General features: G+C 46.8%; 1 protein-coding gene across 1 annotated transcript in view; it reads right to left on the reverse strand.

The window, feature by feature from the left end:
* LOC132381763 (homeodomain-interacting protein kinase 4-like) overlaps positions 1-26,706 on the reverse strand; it is a 50,638-nt gene that overhangs the window by 19,670 nt on the left and 4,262 nt on the right. Inside the window, exon 2 of the mRNA XM_059951335.1 lies at positions 13,940-15,093. Coding sequence (XP_059807318.1) covers positions 13,940-15,093 — 1,154 coding nt within the window. The remainder of the gene's footprint in view (positions 1-13,939; positions 15,094-26,706) is intronic.

The following is a 26,706-nucleotide window of genomic DNA, read 5'->3' on the forward strand; positions in this document are numbered from 1 at the left end:
TCACAGGGTGGTGAAGTTGGTGGAGGTTGATGTGTTGGATGAAGAGTTTCACAGTGTGGTGTGGGTTGTGGAGTTTGATGTGTTGGATGAGGAGGTTCACAGGGTGGTGAAGGTTGTGGAGGTTGATGTTTTGGATGACGAGTTTCACAGGTTGGTGACAGTTGTGTAGGTTGCTGTGTTGGATGCAGAGACTCACAGGGTGGTGAGGGTTGTGGAGGTTCATGTGGTGAATGAGGAGTTTCAAAGTGTGTTGAAGGTTCTGGAGGATAATGTGTTCGGTGAGGAGGTTCACAGGGTTGTGTATGTTGTGGTGGATGATGTGTTGGATGAGGAGGTTCACAAGGTGGTGAAGGTTCTGGAGGTTGATATGCTGGCTGAGGAGATTCACAGGCTGGTGAAGGATGCGTAGGTTTATGTATTGGATGAAGGGGTTCAAGGGTGGTGAAGATTCTGGATGTTGATATGTTGGATGAGGAGTTTCACAGGGTGGTGAAGGTTGTGGAGGATGATGTGTTTGATGAGGAGGTTCACAAGGTTGTGAAGATTGTGGAGGTTGATCTGTTGTATGAGGAGGTTCACAGGGTGGTGAATGTTCCCTAGAATGATGTGTTGGATGAGGAGGCTCACAGGATGGTGACGATTCTGGAGGTAGATATGTTGGATGAGGGCGTTCCCTGTGTAGTGAAGATTGTTCACAGGGTGGTGAAGATAGTGGAAGTTGAGCTGTTGAGTGATTAGGTTCACAGGGTTGTGAAGGTTGTGGAGCTAGATGTGTAGTATGAGGATGTTCACAGGGTTGTGAAGGTTTTGGAGATTGATGTATTGGATGAGGTGGTTCACTGGGTGGTGAAGATTGTGGAGGTTGATGTGTGGAATGAGTAGGTTCACAGCGTGGTGAAGTATGTATAGGTTGATGTGCTGGATGAGCAGGTTTGCCAAGTGATGAAGATTGTGGAGGTTGATGTGTTGAGTGAGGAGGTTCACAGGGTGGTGAAGGTTCTGGAGGTTGATGTGTTGGATTGGGAGCTTCACACGGTGGTGAAGATTGTGTAGGTTGATGTGTTGGAACAGGAGGTTCACAGGGTGGTGAAGGTTGTGGAGGTTGATGTGTTGGATGAAGTGTTTCACAGCATGGTGAGGGTTGTGGAGGCTGATCTGTTGTATGACGAGAATCACAGGGTGGTGAATGTTCTCTAGAATGATGTGTTGGATGAAGAGGTTCACAGGGTGGTGAGGGTTGTGGAGGTTGATGTGTTGGGTGAGTAGCTTCACACAGTGGTGAAGGTTCTAGAGGTTGATGTGTTGGGTGAGGAGGTGCACAGGGTGCTGAAGGTTGTGGAGGGTGGTGTGTTGGGTGAGGAGGTTCACAGGGTGGTGAAGGTTGTGGACATTGATGTGTTAGATGAGGAGGTTCACAGGGTGGTGACGATTCTGGAGGTTAATGTGTTGGATGAGGAGGTTCACAGGGTGCTGAATGTTCTGAGGCTGATGTATGGGATGAGGAGGTTCACAGGGTGGTGAAGGTTGTGGAGGCTGATGGGTTAGATGAGGAGGTTCACATGGTGGTGACGATTGTGGAGGCTGATTTGTGGGATGAGGAGGTTCACAGGGTTTAAGATTGTAGTGTTTGATGTGTTGGATGCCGAGGTTCTCAGGGTGGTGAAGGTTGTTGAGGTTGATATGTTGGATGAGGAGGCTCACAGGGTGGTGACGATTCTGGAGGTTGATATGTTGGATGAGGGGTTTCCCTGGATAGTGAAGATTGTTCACAGGGTGGTGAAGATAGCAGAGGTTGAGCTGTTGAGTGATGAGGTTCACAGGGTTGTGAAGATTGTGGAGGTTGATGTGTTGTATGAGGAGTTTCACAGGGTTGTGAAGGTTTTGGAGGTTGATGTATTGGAAGAGGTGGTTCACAGGGTGGTGAAGCTTGTGGACATTGATGTGTTACGTGTGGAGGTTCACAGGTGGTGACGATTCTGGAGGTTGATGTGTTGGATGAGGAGCTTCACTGGGTGGTGATGGTTGTAGAGGTTAATGTGTTGGATGTGGAGGTTCATAGGGTGGTGAGGGTTGTGGAGGCTGATGTGTTGTATGCGGAGGTTCACAGGGTGGTGTAGGTTGTGGAGGTTCATGTGGTGGATGAGGAGTTTCAAAGTGTGTTGAAGGTTCTGGAGGATGATGTGTTCGGTGAGGAGGTTCACAGGGTTGTGTATGTTGTGGTGGATGATGTGTTGGATGAGGAGGTTCACAGGGTGCTGAATGTTGTGGAGGCTGATGTGTGGGATGAGGGGGTTCACAGGGTGGTGAAGGTTGTGGAGGTTGAATTGTTGCATGAGGAGGTTCACAGGGTGGTGACGATTGTGGAGGTTGATGAGTTGTATGAGGAGGTACAGAGGGTGGTGAAGGATTTTGAGGTTGATATGCTGGCTGAGGAGATTCACAGGCTGGTGAAGGATGCGTAGGTTTATGTGTTGGATGAAGGGGTTCAAGGGTGGTGAAGATTCTGGATGTTGATATGTTGGATGAGGAGTTTCACAGGGTGGTGAAGGTTGTGGAGGATGATGTGTTTGATGAGGAGGTTCACAAGGTTGTGAAGATTGTGGAGGTTGATCTGTTGTATGAGGAGGTTCACAGGGTGGTGAATGTTCTCTAGAATGATGTGTTGGATGAGGAGGCTCACAGGGTGGTAACGATTCTGGAGGTAGATATGTTGGATGAGGAGTTTCCCTGGGTAGTGAAGATTGTTCACAGGGTGGTGAAGATAGTGGAGGTTGAGCTGTTGAGTGATGAGGTTCACAGGGTTGTGAAGGTTGTGGAGGTAGATATGTTGTATGAGGATGTTCACAGGGTTTTTGAAGGTTTTGGAGATTGATGTATTGGATGAGGTGGTTCACTGGGTGGTGAAGATTGTGGAGGTTGATATGTTGAATGAGTAGGTTCACAGCATGGTGAAGTATGTATAGGTTGATGTGCTGGATGAGGAGGTTCACAGGGTGGTGAAGGTTCTGGAGGTTGATGTGTTGGAAGAGGAGGTTCACAGGGTTGTGAAGGTTTTGGAGGTTGATATATTGGATGAGGTGGTTCACAGGGTGGTGAAGGTTGTAGAGGTTGATATGTTGGGTGACGTGGTTCACAGGGTGGTGAAGGTTGTGGAGGGTGGTGTGTTGGATAAGGAGGTTAACAGGGTGGTGAGGGTTGTGGAGGCCAATATGTTGGATGAGGAGTTTCACTGGGTGGTAAAGGTTGTGGACATTGATGTGTAGTATGAGGAGGTTCAAGAGGTGCTGAAGGTAGTGGAGGTTCATGTGTTGGATGAGGAGTTTCAAAGTGTGGTGAAGATTCTGGAGGTTGATGTGTTCAGTGAGGGGGTTCTCAGGGTTGTGTATGTTGTGGTGGATGATGTGTTGGATGAGTAGGTTCACAGGGTGGTGAAGGTTCTGGAGGTTGATGTGTTGGATGAGGAGGTTCACAGGCTGGTGAAGGATGTGAAGGTTTATGTGTTGGATGAGGAGGTTCAAGGTTGGTGAAGATTCTGGATGTTGATATGTTGGATGAGAAGTTTCACAGGGTGGTGAAGGTTGAGGAGGATGATGTGTTGGATGAGGAGGTTCACAAGGTTGTGACGATTGTGGAGGATGATTTGTTGGATGAGGAGGCTCACAAGGTGGTGAAGGTTTTGGAGGTTGATCTGTTGAATGAGGAGGTTCACAGTGTGGTGAAGATTCTGTAGACTGATGTGTTGGATGAGGAGGCTCACAGGGTGTTGAAGATAATGGAGGTTCATGTGTTGGATGAGGAGGTTCACAAGGTGGTAATGATTGTGGAGTTTGATGAGTTGAATGAGGAAGTTCACATGGTGGTGAAGATTGTGGAGGCTGATTTGTTGGATGAGGAGATTCACAGGGGGTTAAGATTGACGTGTTTGATGTGTTGGATGCCGAGGTTCTCAGGGTGGTGAAGGTTGCTGAGGTTGATATGTTGGATGAGGAGGCTCACAGGGTGGTGACGATTCTGGAGGTTGATATGTTGGATGAGGGGTTTCCCTGGGTAGTGAAGATTGTTCACAGGGTGGTGAAGATAGTGGAGGTTGAGCTGTTGAGTGATGAGGTTCACAGGGTTGTGAAGATTGTGGAGGTTGATGTGTTGAGTGAGGAGGTTCACAGGGTGGTTAAGGTTGAGGAGGATGACGTGTTGGATGAGCAGGTTCACAGTGTAGTGAAGATTGTGGAGTTGATCTGTTGGATGAGGATGTTCACAGGGAGGTGAAAATTGTGGAGGTTGTGTTGGTGTGTTGAATGAGTAGGTTCACAGCGTGGTTAAGTATGTATAGGTTAATGTGTTGGATGAGGAGGTTCACAGGGTTGTGAAGGTTTTGGAGGTTGATGTATTGGATGAGGAGGTTCACAAGGTGGTGAAGGTTGGAGAGGTTGATTTGTTCAGTGACGTGGTTCACAGGGTGGTGAAGGTTGTGGAGGGTGGTGTGTTGGATGAGGAGGTTAAAAGGGTAGTGAGGGTTGTGGAGGCCAAGGTGTTGGATGAGGAGTTTCACAGGGTGGTGAAGGTTGTGGACATTGATGTGTTAGATGAGGAGGTTCACAGGTGGTGACGATTCTGGAGGTTAATGTGTTGGATGAGGGGCTTCACTGGGTGGTGATGGTTGTGGAGGTTGATGTGTTGGATGTGGAGTTTCATAGGGTGGTGAGGGTTGTGGAGGCTGATATGTTGTATGAGGAGGTTCACAGGGTGCTGAATGTTGTGGAGGCTGATGTGTGGGATGAGGGGGTTCACAGGGTGGTGAAGGTTGTGGAGGTTGAATTGTTGCATGAGGAGGTTCACAGGGTGGTGACGATTGTGGAGGTTGATGAGTTGTATGAGGAGGTACAGAGGGTGGTGAAGGATTTTGAGGTTGATATGCTGGCTGAGGAGATTCACAGGCTGGTGAAGGATGCGTAGGTTTATGTGTTGGATGAAGGGGTTCAAGGGTGGTGAAGATTCTGGATGTTGATATGTTGGATGAGGAGTTTCACAGGGTGGTGAAGGTTGTGGAGGATGATGTGTTTGATGAGGAGGTTCACAAGGTTGTGAAGATTGTGGAGGTTGATCTGTTGTATGAGGAGGTTCACAGGGTGGTGAATGTTCTCTAGAATGATGTGTTGGATGAGGAGGCTCACAGGGTGGTAACGATTCTGGAGGTAGATATGTTGGATGAGGAGTTTCCCTGGGTAGTGAAGATTGTTCACAGGGTGGTGAAGATAGTGGAGGTTGAGCTGTTGAGTGATGAGGTTCACAGGGTTGTGAAGGTTGTGGAGGTAGATATGTTGTATGAGGATGTTCACAGGGTTTTTGAAGGTTTTGGAGATTGATGTATTGGATGAGGTGGTTCACTGGGTGGTGAAGATTGTGGAGGTTGATATGTTGAATGAGTAGGTTCACAGCATGGTGAAGTATGTATAGGTTGATGTGCTGGATGAGGAGGTTCACAGGGTGGTGAAGGTTCTGGAGGTTGATGTGTTGGAAGAGGAGGTTCACAGGGTTGTGAAGGTTTTGGAGGTTGATATATTGGATGAGGTGGTTCACAGGGTGGTGAAGGTTGTAGAGGTTGATATGTTGGGTGACGTGGTTCACAGGGTGGTGAAGGTTGTGGAGGGTGGTGTGTTGGATAAGGAGGTTAACAGGGTGGTGAGGGTTGTGGAGGCCAATATGTTGGATGAGGAGTTTCACTGGGTGGTAAAGGTTGTGGACATTGATGTGTAGTATGAGGAGGTTCAAGAGGTGCTGAAGGTAGTGGAGGTTCATGTGTTGGATGAGGAGTTTCAAAGTGTGGTGAAGATTCTGGAGGTTGATGTGTTCAGTGAGGGGGTTCTCAGGGTTGTGTATGTTGTGGTGGATGATGTGTTGGATGAGTAGGTTCACAGGGTGGTGAAGGTTCTGGAGGTTGATGTGTTGGATGAGGAGGTTCACAGGCTGGTGAAGGATGTGAAGGTTTATGTGTTGGATGAGGAGGTTCAAGGTTGGTGAAGATTCTGGATGTTGATATGTTGGATGAGAAGTTTCACAGGGTGGTGAAGGTTGAGGAGGATGATGTGTTGGATGAGGAGGTTCACAAGGTTGTGACGATTGTGGAGGATGATTTGTTGGATGAGGAGGCTCACAAGGTGGTGAAGGTTTTGGAGGTTGATCTGTTGAATGAGGAGGTTCACAGTGTGGTGAAGATTCTGTAGACTGATGTGTTGGATGAGGAGGCTCACAGGGTGTTGAAGATAATGGAGGTTCATGTGTTGGATGAGGAGGTTCACAAGGTGGTAATGATTGTGGAGTTTGATGAGTTGAATGAGGAAGTTCACATGGTGGTGAAGATTGTGGAGGCTGATTTGTTGGATGAGGAGATTCACAGGGGGTTAAGATTGACGTGTTTGATGTGTTGGATGCCGAGGTTCTCAGGGTGGTGAAGGTTGCTGAGGTTGATATGTTGGATGAGGAGGCTCACAGGGTGGTGACGATTCTGGAGGTTGATATGTTGGATGAGGGGTTTCCCTGGGTAGTGAAGATTGTTCACAGGGTGGTGAAGATAGTGGAGGTTGAGCTGTTGAGTGATGAGGTTCACAGGGTTGTGAAGATTGTGGAGGTTGATGTGTTGAGTGAGGAGGTTCACAGGGTGGTTAAGGTTGAGGAGGATGACGTGTTGGATGAGCAGGTTCACAGTGTAGTGAAGATTGTGGAGTTGATCTGTTGGATGAGGATGTTCACAGGGAGGTGAAAATTGTGGAGGTTGTGTTGGTGTGTTGAATGAGTAGGTTCACAGCGTGGTTAAGTATGTATAGGTTAATGTGTTGGATGAGGAGGTTCACAGGGTTGTGAAGGTTTTGGAGGTTGATGTATTGGATGAGGAGGTTCACAAGGTGGTGAAGGTTGGAGAGGTTGATTTGTTCAGTGACGTGGTTCACAGGGTGGTGAAGGTTGTGGAGGGTGGTGTGTTGGATGAGGAGGTTAAAAGGGTAGTGAGGGTTGTGGAGGCCAAGGTGTTGGATGAGGAGTTTCACAGGGTGGTGAAGGTTGTGGACATTGATGTGTTAGATGAGGAGGTTCACAGGTGGTGACGATTCTGGAGGTTAATGTGTTGGATGAGGGGCTTCACTGGGTGGTGATGGTTGTGGAGGTTGATGTGTTGGATGTGGAGTTTCATAGGGTGGTGAGGGTTGTGGAGGCTGATATGTTGTATGAGGAGGTTCACAGGGTGGTGAAGGTTGAGGAGGATCATGTGTTGGATGAGGAGTTTCAAAGTGTGGTGAAGATTCTGGAGGTTGATGTGTTCAGTGAGGGGGTTCTCAGGGTTGTGTATGTTGTGGTGGATGATGTGTTGGATGAGTAGGTTCACAGGGTGGTGAAGGTTGTGGAGGCTGAATTGTTGCATGAGGAGGTTCACAGGGTGGTGACGATTGTGGAGGTTGATGAGTTGGATGAGGAGGTACAGAGGGTGGTGAAGTATTTTGAGGTTGATAAGCTGGCTGAGGAGATTCACGGTGTGGTGAAGGATGCGAAGGTTTATGTGTTGGATGAGGAGGTTCAAGGGTGGTGAAGATTCTGAATGTTGATATGTTGGATGAGAAGTTTCACAGGGTGGTGAAGATTGTAGAGTTTCATATGTTGGATGCGGAGGTACACAGGGTGCTGAAGGTTGTTGAGGTTGATATGTTGGATGAGGAGTTTTGCAGGTTGGTGAAGGTTGTGGAGTTTGCTGTGTTGGATACGGATGTTCACAGGGTGGTGAGGTTTGTAGAGGTTGATGTGTTGGGTGAGTAGGTTCACAGGGTGGTGAAGGTTTTGGAGGTTGATCTGTTGAATGACGAGGTTCACAGTGTGATGAAGATACTTTAGACTGATGAGTTGGATGAGGAGGTTCACAAGGTGGTAATGATTGTGGAGTTTGATGTGTTGAATGCGGAGGTTCACAAGGTGGTGAAGGTTGTGGAGGCTGATGTGTGGGATGAGGAGTTTAACAGGGTGGTGAAGGTTGTGGAGGTTGATGTGTTCGATTGGGAGCATCTCAGGGTGGTGAAGATTGTGGAGGTTGATGTGTTGGAAGAGGAGATTAACAGGGTGGTTAAGGTTTTGGAGGTTATTGTGTTGGATGAAGAGTTTCGCAGCATGGTGAGGGTTGTGGAGGTTGATGTGTTGTATGACGAGGTTCTCAGGGTGGTGAATGTTCTTGAAATTGATGTGTTGGATTAGGAGGTTCACAGGGTGGTGAAGGTTCTGGAGGTTGCTGTGTTGGAAGAGGAGGTTCACAGAGTGGTGAAGTTTTTGGAGGTTGCTGTGTTGGATGAAGAGTTTCACAGCGTGGTGAGGGTTGTGGAGGTTGATGTGTTGGATGCGGAGGTTCACAGGGTGGTGAGGGTTGTGGAGGTTGATGTGTTGGATGAGAAGCTTCACAGGGTTGTGAAGATTGTGGAGGTTGATGTGTTGGATGAGGAGTTTCACAGGTTGGTGAGGGTTGTGGAGGTTGATGTGTTGGATGCGGAGGTTCACAGGGTGGTGAAGGTTCTTTAGACTGTTGTGTTGGATGAGCAGATTCACAAGGTGGTGAAGATTGTAGAGTTTGATATGTTGGATGCGGAGGGTCACAGGGTGTTGAAGATTGTGGAGGTTGATGTGTTGAATGAGTAGGTTCACAGCATGGTGAAGTATGTATAGGTTGATGTGCTGGATGAGCAGGTTCGCAGGGTGATGAAGGTTGTGGAGATTGATGTGTGGGATGAGGAGTTTAACTGCGTGGTGAAGATTCTGGAGGTTGATGTTTTGGAAGAGGAGGTTCACAGGGTGGTGAATGTTCTGGAGATTGATGTGTTGTATGAGGAGGTTCACAGGGTGGTGATGGTTCTGGGTGTTGATGTGTTGGATGAGGAGGTTCACAGGGTGTTGAAGATTGTGGAGGTTGATGTGTTAGATGAGAAGGTTCACAGGGTGGTTAAGGTTGTGGAGGTTGATGTGTTGGAAGAGGAGGTTCATGGGGTGGTGAAGGATGTGGAGGTTGATTTGTTGGAAGAGATGGTTCACAGGGTGATGAAGGTTCTGGAGGTTGATGTGTTGGATGAGGAGGTTCACAGGGTGATGAAGATTGTGGAGGATGTGTTCGATGAGGAGATTCACAGTTTGGTGAGGGTTGTGGAGGCTGATGTGTTGGATGAGTAGGTTCACATGGTGGTGAAGATGTTGGAGGTTGATGTGTTGGATGAGAAGGTTCACAGGGTTGTGAGGATTGAGGAGGTTGATGTGTTGGATGAGGTGTTTAGGGTGGTGATGGTTCTGGATGCTGATGTGTTGGATGAGGAAGTTCAGAGGGTGGTGAAGATTGTGGAGGTGGATGTGTTGGTTGAGGAGGTTCACAGGGTGGTAAAGGTTGGGACAAATGGAACTCTATCACTGTTAAGGCAGCAGGAAACTGTGGACACGGATGTTTGGGGAACAGTGGAGATGTGGGTGAGGACAGAATCATTGGTGAGAAAAGTTATGTTAGACCATAAGTTATAGGAGCAGAAGTAGGTCATTCAGCCCATCGAGTCTGTTCCACCATTCAATCATGGCTGATCCAATTCTTTCAGTCATCCCCACTCTACTGCCTTCTGCACATACCTTTTGATGCCCTGGCTAATCAAGAACCCATTTATCTCTGTCTTAGTTACACCCAATGACTTGGCCTCTCGGGACAGCAAATTCCACAGGTTTGCCACCCTCTGACTAAAGTAATTTCTCCACATCTCAGTTCTAATTGAATGTTCTTCAGTCCTGAAATCATGCCCTCTTTTGTCCTAGACTCCCCTGCCATGGGAAATAACTTTGCCATATCTCGTCTGTTCAGGCCTTTTAACATTCGGAATGTTTCTATGAGATCCCCCGCCTCATTCTCCTGAACTCCAGGGAATACAGCCGAAGAGCTTCCAGATGTTCCTCATACGGTAACCCTTTCATTCCTGGAATCATTCTCGTGAATCTTCTCTGAACCCTCTCCAATGTCAGTATATCCTTTCTAAAATAAGGAGCCCAAAACTACACACAAAACTGATCTTTGAAAAAGGACGATATCTCTGAACAGAAAGTCATGTCCTAATAGCAGATGCAGCAGAGGTGAAGAAATTGAGAAAAGTGAATAGCGTTTTTACAGGAGATGGTGGGAAGAGGTATTGTCAAGATAAATGTGGAAATCAGTAGGCTTATAAAAGTTGTCAGTTGACAGTTTGTCTCTAGAGATGGATACAGAGAGCAAGAAGGGGAAGGAGGTATCAGAAATAGGCCAACTGAATTTAAGAGCAAACACGAGGAAATCTGCAGATGCTGGAAATTCAAGCAACACACACAAAATGCTGGTGGAACACAGCAGGCCAGGCAGCATCTATAGGGAGAAGTGATGTCGACGTTTCGGGCCGAGACCCTTCGTCAGGACTAACCGAAAGGAAAGATAGTAAGAGATTTGAAAGTCGAGGGGGGAGGGGGAAATGCGAAATGATAGGAGAAGACCGGAGGGGGTGGAATGAAGCTAAGAGCTGGAAAGGTGATTGGCGAAAGTGATACAGAGCTGGAGAAGGGAAAGGATCATGGGACAGGAGGCCTCAGGAGAAATAAAGGAGGGGGTGGGAGCACCAGAGGGAGATGGAGAACAGGCAAACAACTAAATATGTCAGGGATGGAGTAAGAAGGGGAGCAGGGGCATTAACAGAAGTTAGAATAGTCAATGTTCATGCCATCAGGTTGGAGGCTACCCAGCTGGTATATAAGGTGTTGTTCCTCCAACCTGAGTTTGGATTCATTCTGACAGTGGAGGAGGCCATGGATAGACATATCAGAATGGGAATGGGACATGGAATTAAAATGTGTGGCCATTGGGAGATCCTGCTTTCTCTGGCGGACCGAGCGTAGGTGTTCCACGAAACGGCCTCCCAGTCTGCGTCGGGTCTCACCAATATATAAAAGGCCACGTCGGGAGCACCGGACACAGTATACCACACCAGCCGACTCACAGGTGAAGTGTCACCTCACCTGGAAGGACTGTCTGGGACCCTGAATGGTGGTGAGGGAGGAAGTGTAAGGGCAGGTGTAGCACTTGTTCCGTTTACAAGGATAAGTGCCAGGAAGGAGATCGGTGGGAAGGGATGGGGGGGACGAGTGGACAAGGGAGTCGCGTAGGGAGCGATCCCTGCAAAAAGCAGAAAGGAGGGGGAGGGAAAAATGTGTTTGGTAGTGGGATCCCGTTGGAGGTGGCGGAAGTTACGGAGACTTATACGTTGGACCTGGAGGCTGGTGGGGTGGTAGGTAAGGACAAGGGGAACCCTATCCCGAGTGGGGTGGACGGTGGATGGGGTGAGGGCAGATGTGCAGGAAATGGGAGAGATGCATTTGAGAGCAGAGTTGTTGGTGGACGAAGGGAAGCTCCTTTGCTTAAAAAAGGAAGACATCTCCTTCGTCCTGGAAAGAAAAGCCTCATCCTGAGAGCAGATGCAGCGGAGATGGAGGAATTGTGAGAAGGGGATAGCCTTTTTGCAAGAGACAGGGTGGGAAGAGGAATAGTCCAGGTAGCTGTGAGAGTCTGTAGGTTTATAGTAGATATCAGTAGATAGGCCGTCTCCAGAGATGGAGACAGAAAGATCAAGAAAGGGGAGGGAGGTGTTGGAAATGGACCAGGTAAATTTGAGGGCTGGGTGAAAGTTGGAGGCAAAGTTGATGAAGTTGACGAGCTCAGCCTAAGTTGAGTGAATTTAAGTGCAGGGTGGAAGTTGATAAAATTGCTTATCTCATCACGGGTGTGTGAAGTGGCACCAGTGCAATCGTCAGTGTGGCGGAGGAAGAGTAATCAGGGAAGGTGTCGAATGGGACGGTTCTATGAAGCCAATGAAGAAGCCGGCATAGCTGGGGCCCATGCGAGTGCCTATGGCTACCCCTCCAATTTGGGGAAATGGGAGGAGCTGCAGGAAAAGCTGTTCAGGGTGAGGACCAGTTCTGTCAGCAGAAGGAGGGTGGTGGTGGAAGGGGATTAATTGGAAAGAAACGGAGAACTTTGAGGCCTTCCTAATGGGGCAATACATGTGTATTGAGACTGGACATCCCTGGTGACAGGGAATTGAAATGTTACTGCAGAGACTGAGGGCATGAAAAGTGTCGCAGGTGTAGGTGGGAAGAGACTGAGTCAAGCGGTACAGAATGCAATTGATATGTGAGAACACTGTGGGGTACAGTGGGGCAGGAGCAGGGAGAAATAGTGGGCCTACCCTGACTGCCTGGTTTATGGATCTTGGGTAGAAGGTAGAAGCGAGCCATGTAGGTAAGGGGACTACGAGTTTGGTGACAGTAGATGGGTATTCTCCAGAGTAAACGAGGTCAGCGATGGGGTCGGAGTTAGTTCCATCATGGGCACTAGCCTTCCCATTATCCAGGATAGAGTGAAATCAGAGAGAAGTGCCGTCCATCATTAAGGACCACCATCACCCAGGGCATGCCTTGATCTCACTGCCACCATCAGGGAGGAGGTACAGAAGCCTGAAGGCACACACTCAGTGATTCAGTAACAGCTTCTCCCCCACTGCCTCCTGATTTCTGAATGGGCACTAAACCTACAAATACCACCTTACTACTCTTTTTCTCTCTTTACACACTACTTATTTAACTTTTATATATCTTACTGTGATTTAATTTTTATTATTCTGTATTGCAATGTACTGCTGCTGCAGAACAACACATTTCATGACACATGCCGATGATATTAAACCTGATTCTGATTCTGTTTATCTGAAAGATTTGCTTTCACCCCCATTTCTATCTGCTCTGACTGCAAACCTCATAAATCAGGGTTGTATTCTCATGCTTCATAACATCCAGACTGGCTGAGAGGTCGGAGTAATTAAGGATCTCTCAAACAGCAGTGATTTCAAATCTGCGTATGGATCATGAAGTTATGTCAGAGCTGGATCCAGGGCAGAAAGTCCTAAATCTAAACAATGAGAATCAAAGCCTGTAGATGCTGGAAATGTGGAATAAAACGGTAACTGCTGGAAGCACTCAGCAGGTCAGGCAGTGTCCGTAGAGAGGGAAGTAATGCTGGCAATGATAATAACAAGGGGTCTTCAACATGAAACATCAGCTCCGTATTTCTTTCCACAGGTGCTGAGTGCTTACAACATTTTTCTGTTTTTGTTCCAAGGTCTGGTGAAGAAACGGAGAAGGCTTTGAATGCAAATCCAAAGCCAAGAGGTCTAAAAGCACATTCAACATCAAAACTGGTGAAAGGGATTGGGGAGACTCTGAAAAATGGAATTGGTTTGGGATTCATTTAAAAGAGAGGCATTGATAACATATGTTTATGTAAGTATTCAATACCGCTGTAGCATGGCGGTTAGTGCGACACTATTAATTCTCGGGGCATTCTGGTGTTTAGAGTTAAATTCCAGTTCCATCTGTAAGGATGTTCTCCCCGTGACTGTGTGTGTTTCCTCCAGGTGCTCCGGTTCCCTCCCACAGTCCAAGAACGTACGGGTTAGTAGGTTAACTGGTCATTGTAAATTGTCCTGTGTTTAGACTAGTGTTAAATAGGTGGGTTGCTGGGTGGGAAAGGCCTGTTTCACACTGTATCTCTAAAACTGAAATTGTTACTGAGCACAGAAACAGGCGTTTCACCCCATGGAGTCCGAGTGCTACGATGGCTCTAGAAACAGGAATCAAATCAGATAGTGCCAGAACACCTGGCAGGCCAGGCACCATCTGCAGAGAGAGAAACGGAGTCAGCGTTTCAGTTCTGGTATCCATTGTCAGGACTGGGAAAGAGTTTTCAGTAGGTGAGAACGAGGAATGGATAGAATGAAGGGAATATCTTAGACAGGGTGAGACCAAATGAGTTGATGAAGACAATCAGAGTGTCAGTTAACAGTTTGTTGTCTTAGTATGACAAGGACCTTACCTCAGGATCTAAAGGTTCTTTGTGGAGCATGACCTCCTCAACTCTCTTCACCTCATGTGCGAAGGAAGGAGGAGCCGGGAAGATGGCCTCCACGTCTTCCCCCTGCCAGCCGGAGATCTCCGGATCAGGCTCCTGTCCAAGCAGGATCACATTGCTAAATGTCGGATCTGACATGGAGTGGTGAGGAGCCTTCTGCTGTTTCAGCCTGCACAGGCTGCCGTAGTAACCCGAGGCCGACTCGTTCCTGGGCCGCTGCGTGGAGTGTTTGGCCCTGAAGCAGGCTGCGTGGTGGTACGAATGGGACAGGCAGCTGGGATTGCCCGCCCTAGAGGTAGAAGGCAGATACCCCACGTTACCTGCTCCCTCGGCCCACATGCCGACGGCAAACTCCTGTCCCGGTTCCTCGATAGTCAAGCTATCCATCTTGTCGATTGCCCTCTGCATCGAGGCAACGCTAGGGACGTGGTGGGCCTGCCTACACGCGTAGTAATCGGAGCCGGTGCAGTAGGTATTGTCGGCCGTGTTGTAATAATGTTGTTCGGCCAGGACCAGCCTGTCACCATTGAGGGCCGCGTTGAGCGCCTGCACAGACAGGTCGTAGTACTCGGTGTGCTCGTGGGTCATTTTGAGCTGCTGGATGGTGACAAAGGGATGCTTGAGGGCGGCGCTGGGGGTGATCCTCTCGTGGGAGTCCAGGGTTAGCATCCTCTTGATGAGCTCCACCATGTTCTTGCGGTCGTGGAACTCGGCGATGACCTCATCATCCGGGAAGGTGTTCTTGGTGACGTGGACGGTCTCCAGCTGGTCCAGCGATTTGAGCATGTACTTCCTCCTCTCCATAGGCTGAACCATGGTCTCTGCCTGGTAGTCTGAGGCACACTTGAGCTGCCACTGGGAGCCAGCGTGCTGGCACGGGCAGTGGCAGAAGAACTGGCACGCCTTGGTGGCAGCGTTGAGGAGCTGGTCCTTCGGCAGCCCCTGCGTTTCCACGATGTAGCGGATCTGGTCGTACTCACTGTTGCCGGGGTAGAGGGGCCAGCCCAGGTGTAGCTCTGCCATGACGCAGCCCAGAGACCACATGTCCACCTTCTCACAGAAGGGAAGGCCAAGGAGAATCTCGGGAGATCGGTAGAACCTGGACTGGATGTAAGGCTCTGCGGGAAGGCGGAAAGAACAGGTCAGTGACGAGGAAAAGGGGGACCTCCCAACAAACTTCTCACAGACCGAGTCCTGAGGGTGTTGTCCCTGGTCAGGACTGCCCAGGTGAGAAAAAAGTTTTATTTTCAAAACCCTAATGCACAAGGTATAAATGCCATGACTATTAGCACACTCTGGTACAACACGATTAATGTAAGGTCATGTAAAGCTGAGGTAACATAAATCATGCAATTCACACAAAATGCTGGAGGAACTCTTATGAAGAGGAATACACAATCAAGGTTTCGGGCCGAGACCCTTCATGTGGACTGGAGAGGAAAGGAGCAGGGCCCCCCCTTCTCGGGGGGAGGGGAAGGAGTGCAAACTGGCAGGCTAAGCCAGTTGAGGGGAAGGGTGGGTGGGTTTCAGGGGAGAGAAATGAAATAAGAATTTGGGAAGTGATATGTGGAAGAGGTAGAAGGGATCTGATCGGAGAGGCCTATTACTAAGTTATGCAATACTTAGACAACAGAATAAACAACAGTATCAGTGCAAGTTGAGAGAGAAAAAAGGAAGTTGTTTCATTGGCTCTTCCATGGGTCATCTTGACAGCAAAGTGCATGCATCAGGATGCTGTCTATCAACTACAACTCGATATTTAATACTATCCTCTCTCCAATCTAATCAATAACCTTCAGAACGTTGACCTCAATACCTCCTTGTGGAATTGAATTCTCAGCTTCCTCCCTTGCAGAGCCTAGTCAGTTCAAATTGGGAACATCTCCATGAGTACAGGTACACCACAAGGGTGTGTGCTTAGCCCCTGCTCCGCTTGCTTTATACTGTGTGGCTGACCACAGCTCCACTGCCATATTTAACTAGCGACACCACTTTGTAGACAGAATCAAAGGAGGGAGATTGAAAACCTGGCTGAGAGGTGCCACAACAACAGCCTCTCACTCAATGTCAGCAGGACCAAGGAGCTGATCGTTGACTCCAGGAGGAGGAAGCCAGAGGACCACAAGCCAGTCCTCATTGTGGGATCAGATGTGGAGAGGGTCGGCAACTTCAAATTCCTCGGTGTTATCATTTCAGAGACCTGTCCTGGGCCCAGCCGTAAGTGCAATTATGAAGAAAGCACGGCAGAACCTCTACTTCCTTAGGAGTTTGCAGAGATTCGGCATGACATCTAAAACTTTGATAAACTTCTATAGATGTGTAGGGGAGAGTACATTGACAGGTTGCATCGCAGCCTGGTATGGAAACACCAATGCCCTTGAATGAAAAATCCTACACAAAATGATGGAAATGGCCCAGTCCATCACAGGTAAAGCCCTCCCCACCATTGAGCCCTACACAGAGTGTGTCACAGGAAAGCAGCATCCATCATCAAGGACCCTCACCACCCACGTCCTGCTCTCTTCTCATTGCCTCCATCAAGAAGACAGTACAGGAGCCTCAGGACTCACACCACCCAGTTCAACCATCAGGCTCCTGAACCAGACGGGATTACCTCACTCAAATTCACTTGTCCCACGACTCAAGTGTTCCCATGGATTCATGTTCCTACAGATTCACTTTCAATGACCCTTTATCTGATGTTCTTGATTTTATTTATTTATGGTTATAACTTTTTTCTTTCTCTTTGTATTTATACATTTGTGGCTTTTGCACACTGTTGGCCCAGTTGGTCAGTCTTTCATTGATTCTATTATAGTTATCGGGTTTACTGAGTACGCCCACAAGAAAATGAATCTTAGGTTTGTATATGTACTTCAATAATAAATTTACTTTGAACTTTGGACATGGTCCAAGTAAAGTTAGAGTTTTTCAGGCTGGTTCAAGACGTACAGGAGCTATTGTTGAACCTTGAGGTGTGGGTCTTTAGGCTTCTGTACCTCCTGCCTAATGGCAGCACCAAGAAGAGGGCATGGCCTGGACTGCGGTGGTCTCTGATGACGAGTGTTACCTTCCTGAAAAATCGTCTCTTGTAGATGCCCTCAGTAGTGTGGAGAGCTGTACCCATGAAAGAGACAGTCTTGGACTTGGATGAGGAACAATTTCTTCTCTCTGAGGTGCTGACTCTGAGATTCGGTGACCGGGGTCTGTGGAGGCTCATTCAACCCAGACCTCAATAGATTTCTGACCACTGCCGGGAGTAGTTATGGAAAATATTGCAGGGTTAGAAGATTCATCCAGCACAATGTAGGAATGAGAGGGAGCTCAGCAGGTCGGGCAGCAACTGGACAGTTAAACCCTTCGTCATGACAGAGAGGAGTTGTGATTAAAGGAAGAGATTACAAGGATCCAAATGAGGTGATGGGAAGAGCAGAGGAAGTGACACAGGCCAGGAAGTGATGGGTGGAGGTAGCAAGGAGCTACAGAGGATGGGGTCTGCTGGGAGACGAATGGGGAGCTTGGAACCAAAGGATGGAGATGGGGAGTGGAGATGGGCAGAGTGAGAGGGTCGAAGTGAATTGACTTTATTTCTTGCATCCTTCACACGCACCAGGAGTAAAAATCTTCACGTTATATCTCCGTCTGAATGTGCAAATTATAGTAATTTGTAATAAATAGTACGTACAGTAAGATCTACAACAGAACAGGCAATATAGCTTAGAAATACAATTGTGTCACATGAATTTATCAGTCTGGTGGAAGAAGTTGTCCAGGAGCCTGCTGGTCCTGGCTTTTATGCTGCAGTACCACTTCCTGGATGGTAGCAGCTGGAACAGTTTGAGATTGGGGTGACTCAGGTCCCCAATGCTCCTTTGGACCCTTTTTACACACCTGTTGCTGTAAATGTCCTGAATCATGGAAAGTTCACATCTACAGATGTGCTGGGCTGTCCGCACCACTCTCCACAGAGTCCTGCAATTGAGGGAGGCCCAGTTCCCATACCAGGCAGTGTTGCAGCCAGTCAGGATGCTCTCAATTGTGCCCCTGGAGAAAGTTCTTAGGATTTGGGGACTCATGCCAAGCTTCTTCAACCATCTGGGTGAAAGAGGAGCTGTTGTGCTTTTTACACCACACAGCTGGTATGTACAGATGACGTGAGGTCCTCAGTGATGTGTATACCAAGGATCTTAAAGCTGTTTACCCCCTCAACCCCAAATCCATTGATGTCAGCCTGTCTCCATTCCTCCTGTAATCCACATCCTGTAATCCATTGTGTCAGGGTGATGATTTCTTCTCTGTAAGCCACATCGTTATTATATGAGGTAAGGCCAATCAGTGTAGTATCATCTGCAAATTTAATTAGCAGATTGGAGCTGTGGGTGGAAACACAGTCATGGGTGTAGAGAGATCTAGGATCTCCTGTGTGGAGGGGCAGAGGTGAGGGAGCCCACTCTTACCACATGCTGCAATCATCCAGGATCCATCTGCACAAGGCAGGGTGAAGGCCGAGGTCTCTGAGCTTCTTGTTGAGCCTGGATGGAACTACGATGTTGAATGCTGGACTGTGGCCCAAAAGCAGCATTCTCACGTTAGCATCCTTCTTTTCCAGGTGTATAAAGACAGTGTGTGGAGCTGTGGCTATTGCTTCATCTGTCAATTGGTTGTGTTGGTAGGCGAATTGTAGTGTGGGTGGTAGTGTGCTGCCGATGTAATCCTTGACCAGCCTCTCAAAGCATTTGCTTATTATTGAGGGGAGTGCGACAGGACACCAGTTGTTCAGACATGTTACCCTGGTCTTTTTAGGTACAGGGACAATGATGGATGTTTTGAAGCAGGAGGGCACTCTACACTGGAGGGACCCAGTGGATGGAGGGTGTGTGTGCCTCCATCAGCAGTCACTTGTGTCTCCACAGGGTGGACGTGACTACACTAGAGAAAGTGAAGCGCACGGTTAGTTGGACTAGACCCACTCTCTTTTTAAATGGTGGAGCCACACACCACCCTCTGTCACTAGTACTTCCCACTCAATCTGTGACTTTCACTTAATGCTCACAAATACCTCCCCACGAGTCTGTGCTATCTTGTTTGCTGTTGTGTGCTGGGGTAGCAGGCTGAGGGTAGCAGACACCAACAGAATCAACAAACTCATTCGTAAGGCCAGTGATGTTGTTGGGGTGGAACTGGACTCTCTGACGGTGGTGTCTGAAAAGAGGATGCTGTCCAAGTTGCACGCCATCTTGGACAATGTCTCCCATCCACTCCATAATGTACTGGTTAGGCACAGGAGTACATTCAGCCAGAGACTCATTCCAGCAAGGTGTAACACTGAGCAGCATAGAAAATCATTCCTGCCTGTGGCCATCAAACTTTATAGCTCCTCCCTCAGAGTGTCAGACACCCTGAGCCAATAGGCTGGTCCTGGACTTATTTCCACTGGCATAATTTACTTAATATTATTTAATTATTTATGGTTTTATATTGCTATATTTCTACACTATTCTTGGTTGGTGTAACTGTAATGAAACCCATTTTCCCTCAGGATCAATAAAGTATGTTTGTCTGTCTGTCTGTCTGTCTGTCTGTCTGTCTGTCTGTCTGTCCATCTTGATGAAGTTTTATCCACTCCAAACCGGGTCAGTGAATGAATTGTTTCAAACTTTTGTATCTTTAATCATTCTATTTTCCTGTTGGCTTCAAGTTTCATGATCACCATATTAATGTCTTGTAAACTTAACCAAAAACAATTAAATACCATTTCTGCATTTTCATTGTCTGGGTATTTTATTTTCTGGGATTAGTTGCCATGTCAGTACTTTCGCTGAAATTCATCTTTTTGCGTGTTTTCCGTCAGTCTGTGGGTTTGTATTGCCATGCTCCTGCTCTACCCCGGCCCCTGTATCACTGAGTAGTCCGTCTCTCATCTGTTTCTCATTATTACCTGTGTCTCATTGTGCTCCACCTATCACCTACCTCTCTGTTTATTGCTCAGTGTGTTTCAGTCCTGTGTTTTCACCTGTTTGTTGCCAGATTGTGTCCGTGAGATTTCCTGAGCCTTTCCAGCATCTGTCTTGCCTATTCATAAGTCCTGGTTTTGTTCAAGGGAACTAATCTTAGAAAACGAAAACACCGTGACAGCCAAAATGTAGAAATGCTCTGTGACATGGGCCTGATTCCGAACCTGTGTCTGTGTTTTGAATTGTTTAAACAGCAACTTGTGTTGAGAACTTTCAGCATGATGGCCTCTGTTGGTCGCCGTCAAACATGGATGTTGAGATCTAGCTGTCGAAGTCGATACAGAAGCCAGGGCAGTAAGGAGAGGCATCACACTAAACAATCTAATGAAAAAGGCACAGGATCATCGTCCCTGTCAGAGGTAAAAACAGACACTCTTGAGCAGACAATGCTTCTGATTAGTATGGCAACAACTCTGCGCAGGACTACAAACTGTGACTGTAGCTCAGTCCATCACTCAAGCCTGTCTATCCTTCGATAACCCTGAATAGTCTTCCCACTGCCTCAGCCAATGTAGTCAAAGACCATATAACAATTACAGCATAGTAACAGGCCATCTCGGCCCTTCTAGTCCATGCCAAACATTTACTCTCACCTAATCCCACCAACCTGCACTCAGCCCATAACCCTCCATTCCTCTCCTGTCCATATACCCATCCAATTTTTTTTTTAAATGACAAAATCGAACCTGCCTCTACTGGAAGCTCATTCTACACAGCTACCACTCTCCGAGTAAAGAAGTTCCCCCTCATGTTACCCCTAAACTTTTGCCCCTTAACCCTGAACTCTGCAAGCTTTGAAAACCTACTTCATTATCCACAACTGCACCTATCTTAGTATCATCTGCATACTTACTAATCCAATTTACCACCCCATCATCCAGATCATTAATGTATATGACAAACAACATTGGACCCAGTACAGATCCCTGAGGCACACCACTAGTCACTGGCCTCCAACCTGACAAACAGCTATCCACCACTACTCTCTGGCATCTCCCATCCAGCCACTGTTGAATCCATTTCAATACTTCAATATTAATACCTAACAATTGAACCTTCCTAACTAACCTTCCGTGTGGAACCTTGTCAAAGGCCTTACTGAAGTCCATATAGACAACATCCACTGCTTTACCCTTGTCAACTTTCCTAGTAACCTCTTCAAAAAATTCAATAAGATTTGTCAAACATGACCTTCCACGCGCAAATCCGTGCTGACTATTCCTAATCAGACCCTGTCTATCCAGATAATTATATATACCATCTCTAAGAATACTTTCAATTAATTTTCCCACCACTGACGTCAAACTTACAGGCCTATAATTGCTAGGTTTACTCTTGGAACCCTTTTTAAACAATGGAACCACATGAGCCATACGCCAGTCCTCCGGCACCATCCCCGTTTCTAATGACATTTGAAATATTTCTGTCAGAGTCTCTGCTATTGCTACATTGATTTCCCTCCAGGTTTAGGGAATATCCTGTCAGGACCTGGAGACTTAACCACTTTTATATTCTTTAAAAGTTCCATTACTTCCTCTTCTTTAATCATCATAGTTTCCATAACTACCCTACTCATTTCCCTTACTTTACACAATTCAATATCCTTCTCCTTAGTGAATACTGAAGAAAATAAATTGTTCAAAATCTCCCCCATCTCTTTTGGCTCCACACATAGCTGTCCGCTCTGATTCTCTAAGGGACCAATTTTATCCCTCACTATCCTTTTGCTATTAATATAACTGTAAAAACACTTTGGATTTATTTTCACCTTACTTGCCAAAGCAACCTCATATCTTCTTTTAGCTTTTCTAATTTCTTTCTTAAGATTCTTTTGACATTCTTTATATTCCTCGAGCACCTCATTTACTCCATGCTGCCTATATTTATTGTAGATATCTCTCTTTTTCCGAATCAAGTTTCCAATATCCCTTGAAAACCATGGCTCTCTCAAACTTTTAACCTTTCCTTTCAACCTAACAGGAACATAAAGATTCCGTATCCTCAAAATTTCACCTTTAAATGACCTCCATTTCTCTATTACATCCTTCCCATAAAACAAATTGTCCCAATCCACTCCTTCTAAGTTCTTTCGCATCTCCTCAAAGTTAGCCTTTCTCCAATCAAAAATCTCAACCCTGGGTCCAGTCCTATCCTTCTCCATAATTATATTGAAACTAATGGTATTGTGATCACTGGACCCAAATTGCTCCCCAGCACATACTTCTGTCACCTGATCGATCTCATTCCCTTACAGGAGATCCAACACTGCCCCTTCTCTAGTTGGTACCTCTATGTAGTGTTGCAAAAAACTATCCTGCACACATTTTACAAACTCCAAATCATTCAACCCTTTTACAGAATGGGCTTCCCAGTCTATGTGTAGAAAATTAAAATCTCTCACAATCACAACCCTGTGCTTATTACAAATATCTGCTATCTCCTTACAAATTTGCTCCTCCAATTCTTGCTCCCCATTAGGTGGTCTATAATACACCCCTATAAGTGTAACTACACCTTTCCCATTCCTCAATTCCACCCAAATAGTCTCCCTAGACGAGCCCTTTAATCTATCCTGTCAGAGCACCGCTGTAATATTTTCTCAGGCAAGCAATGCAACACCTCCCCCTCTTGTCCCTCTGATTCTGTCACATCTGAAGCAATGAAATCCAGGAGTCTTTAGTTGCCAATCACACCCCTCCTGCAACCATGTTTCACTAATTATATTTCTAGGTATCAATCCATGCTCTAAGCTCATCCACCTTTCTTACAATGCTCCTAGCATTAAAATAGATGCATTTAAGAAACATTTAAGATGCATTTAAGGACGCTTCCAATCCTGGGCCCCTGCACCCCTCGAAACCTTCAAATGACAAAAGATTGACAACATACAACACCAGGCTCAAGTACAGCTTCTATTTGGCTGTTATAAGATTATCCATACTGTGATCCCTGCACTTTCTGTGGGTCACCTCAATCTATGTAATGGTCTGTCCCACTGGTGTGCAGATCAAAGCATTTCACTGTACATGTAACGATAATAAACTGGTTCTTGCTGGCTGCCAGCACCCTGCCTCTGTTCCTCAGGACAGGGACTTTGGCCCAACATCTTCACCAGTCAGAACTGGGGTATTTATCACAGTTCTGCACTTCCACAGAGAATGGAGCCAACGTGCCAAGTCTGAGACAGAATTCTGGCAAAGAAAATAGGCTGGAAAGCTGGAGGTGCACAAATGCACCTCATGATGACCATCTCCAACAGGAGTCCAACCATCTTCCAGTAGCTCAGTGGCAGTGCCATCACAGAATTAGTCTTAGAGCATTACAGTGCAGAACCAGATCCTTTGGCCCATCTACACAATGTTGGCTCAATTTTCTGCCCAGTCTCATCTACGTGCACACAGATCATATTGTTCCAAACACTCCCATCCACAATTCAACCCACGTCTATCACTTGTGCTGACAGTTTGTTCCACACTCACATCACTCTCTTCTGCATGAAGACATTCCCCTCTAGATTCCCCTTATTCCATCTTTTACCCTAACCCTATGGAGCGAGATATACCAGCTAGTTGAGTGGTGTCACAGCAACAACCTTGTACTCAATGTCAATAAGACCAAACAGATGATTGTGGATATCAGGGAGGAAAAGACGATTCTCACAGAGATCTCAGAAAAGAGCAGTTTCTGGTTCCTGGGAGTCGATACCTCTGAGGACCCAACCTGGTCCCAACATAATGATGCAACTATAAAGAAGGTAAAACAGCAGCTAAATTTCATTAGAAGTTTGAATAGATTTGATTTATCACCTAAAACACTGGAAAGCTTCTGCAGATGTATCACGGAGAGCATTGAGACTGGCTACTTATGGAGGCAGTTGGGAGTGGGGGGGTGTCACTGCACAGTGGCACAATTAGTTAGCTTTGTCATGGAAACTGGCCTCGTCAGTATCCAAGGAGCGATGCCTCAGAAAGGTGGTGTCCATTATATAGACCCTCGCCACCCAGGCCATGCCCTTTTCTCACTGTTACCATCAGGGAGGAGGTACAGAAGCCTGAAGGCACACACTCAGCGATTCAGGAACAGCTTCTTCCCCTCTGCCATCCGATTCCTAAATGTACATTGAACCCACGAACACTACCTCACTACTTATCTCATTTTTATTTTTGCACTACTTATTTTAGCTATTTCATATATTGTTTTTTCTGCATTTATCAGTACTGCTGCTACAAAGTTAACAAATTCATGACATACGCCTGTGATATTAAACCTGTTTCCGATTCTCTGGTTCCAGTCTGTCCCAACCTGAGGGGAAAAAGCCATCGTGGCTTTGTACACACTCTGTAAGACTGCCACCATGAATAAACTGGGAAACCCCACTGACCGCAACATCGACAGAAACAATCACAGCAGTGGCACCTCCACGAGAGCTGGACGGAGACTGGGTATCCTGCAGTGAGGGACTCACCTCCTACCACCCCCATTTACAAGGCACGTCAGGAATGTGATGGAATGCTTTACATTGTTCTGTATATGTGCAGCTCCAGCAACTCTCAGCAAGCTTGACGCCAACCAAAACAATGCCACCTACTTGGTTGGCACCATATCAACTATCCTAAACATTCATCCCTCCAACACTTGTGTAGTGTGTACCAGCTGCAGACTGGCCATTCCCAAACCTCCAAGGACAAAGACAACAGGTGCAAGGAATTGCTGGAACATGCCCCTTTCCAGCCAAAGTCCAAAGTAAACTTATTATCAAATTGCAGATAAATATCACCATGCATTACCTTGAGATTCATCTTCAAACAAGCATTTACAGTAGAATAAAGAAACACAATGGAAATTTACGAAGTCTGACCAGAGTGCAAAAGAGGCAAACAGCAAATACAAAAAAAAAACTGATAATAATAAATTAGTAAATAATAATAAATTAGTAAATAATACTGAGAACATGAGTTACAGAGTCTTTGAAATTGAATCCATAGGTAGTGGAATCAGTTCAGAGTTGGGGTGAGTGAAGTTATCCACACTGGTTCAGGAGCCTGATGTGCGGAATCAGTTCAGTGTTGAGGTGAGTGAAGTTATCCACACTGGTTCAGGAGCCTGATGTGTGGAATCAGTTCAGTGTTGGGGTGAGTGAAGTTATCCACACTGGTTCAGGAGCCTGATGTGTGGAATCAGTTCAGAGTTGGGGTGAGTGAAGTTATCCACACTGGTTCAGGAGCCTGATGTGTGGAATCAGTTCAATGTTGAGGTGGGTGAAGTTATCCACACTGGTTCAGGAGCCTGATGTGTGGAATCAGTTCAGAGTTGGGGTGAGTGAAGTTATCCACACTGATTCAGGAGACTGATGTGTGGAATCGGTTCAGTGTTGGGTGAGTGAAGTTATCCACACTGATTCAGGAGCCTGATGTGTGGAATTGGTTCAGTGTTGGGTGAGTGAAGTTATCCACACTGGTTCAGGAGCCTGATGTGTGGAATCAGTTCAGAGTTGGGGTGAGTGAAGTTATCCACACTGGCTTAAGAGCTTGATGGTTGAGGGGTAATAACAGTTCCTGAACCTGGTGGTGTGACTCTCGAGGCTCCTGTACCTCCTGCCCAATGGCAGCCACAAGAAAAGAACCAGGTCGCACACCATCCCAGTTTGGAAGTACCGTATACAACTTTTCTTCTGCCATTCCCTGGTCTAAATCCTGCAACTCCCCCTGGACCACCTTCACCAGAAGGGCTGTGGTGGTTCAGGGACACAGCCCAATCCTGCCTCTTCAGGGGCAGTTAGGGACGCTCAATACACGCTGGCCTTGCCCACAGTGCACAGACTCTGAAAACTATACAGACCAAAGTGAAACACCTCAAAATCTTTCTTTCCCCTGCCCCCCAAAGTGTCACATTATAGCAGTAATCAAAATCACTGAAATGTCATGACATTTTTTGTTCTTGTGGCAGCAATGTAGTGCAAGACGTGAAAAACTACTATGAGTTACAATAAAACTTAAAATAAATTAATTTATTTTAAGACAGTGGGCTGATGTTGGTGGAAATGTAATCTGATGGTGAAGGAGAAGAAGCAGCTCCAAAGACATTGAGTGTGGGTTTCAGGCTCCTGTGCTTCCTGCAGTATTCAAAGTTTATTCTATAATAGTTCCAAATTCCAACACAGTCATCTCTATCCAGAAAGCACTTGAGCTTCTGAGGCACCCAGCAGTCCCAGAATTTCCCAACTCTAGCCCTGGACGTGTAACCCCAGAAGAGGAGAATACAATCGTTTCAGGCAGAACCCTTGGTTGCCCACCACTGAAGCCATTGATGGGCAACCTGGCCAGGCCCAGGAGCAGATGGACCAGGAAGGAGATACCGCCATTGCTGCACCAGATGATCGAAGATCAGAAACATGGGCTGTAGTGCAGCCAGGACTTGAAAAATAGCTCCTTCAGGTGTTCAACTTGCAGCTGCAACCTCTCACGCTCCTCATGTACATGGTTCGCTGGGAGTCATAGAGGAGTACAGTACAGAAACAGGCCCTTCAGCCCATCTAGTCCATGCTGAAACCACTTATTCCCATCAACCTGCTCCCAGACCACAGCCCTCCATACCCCGCCTATCCATGTGTCTATCCAAGCTTCTCTTAAATGTTGAAATCAAGATCTGATCAAGAGTATTGACTCAAAACATCGACTGTTTATTCCCCTCCATAGATACTGCCTGAACTGCTGAGTT

The sequence above is a fragment of the Hypanus sabinus genome, chromosome 26 (genome assembly GCF_030144855.1).
Source record: "Hypanus sabinus isolate sHypSab1 chromosome 26, sHypSab1.hap1, whole genome shotgun sequence".
Taxonomy (NCBI): Eukaryota; Metazoa; Chordata; class Chondrichthyes; order Myliobatiformes; family Dasyatidae; genus Hypanus; species Hypanus sabinus.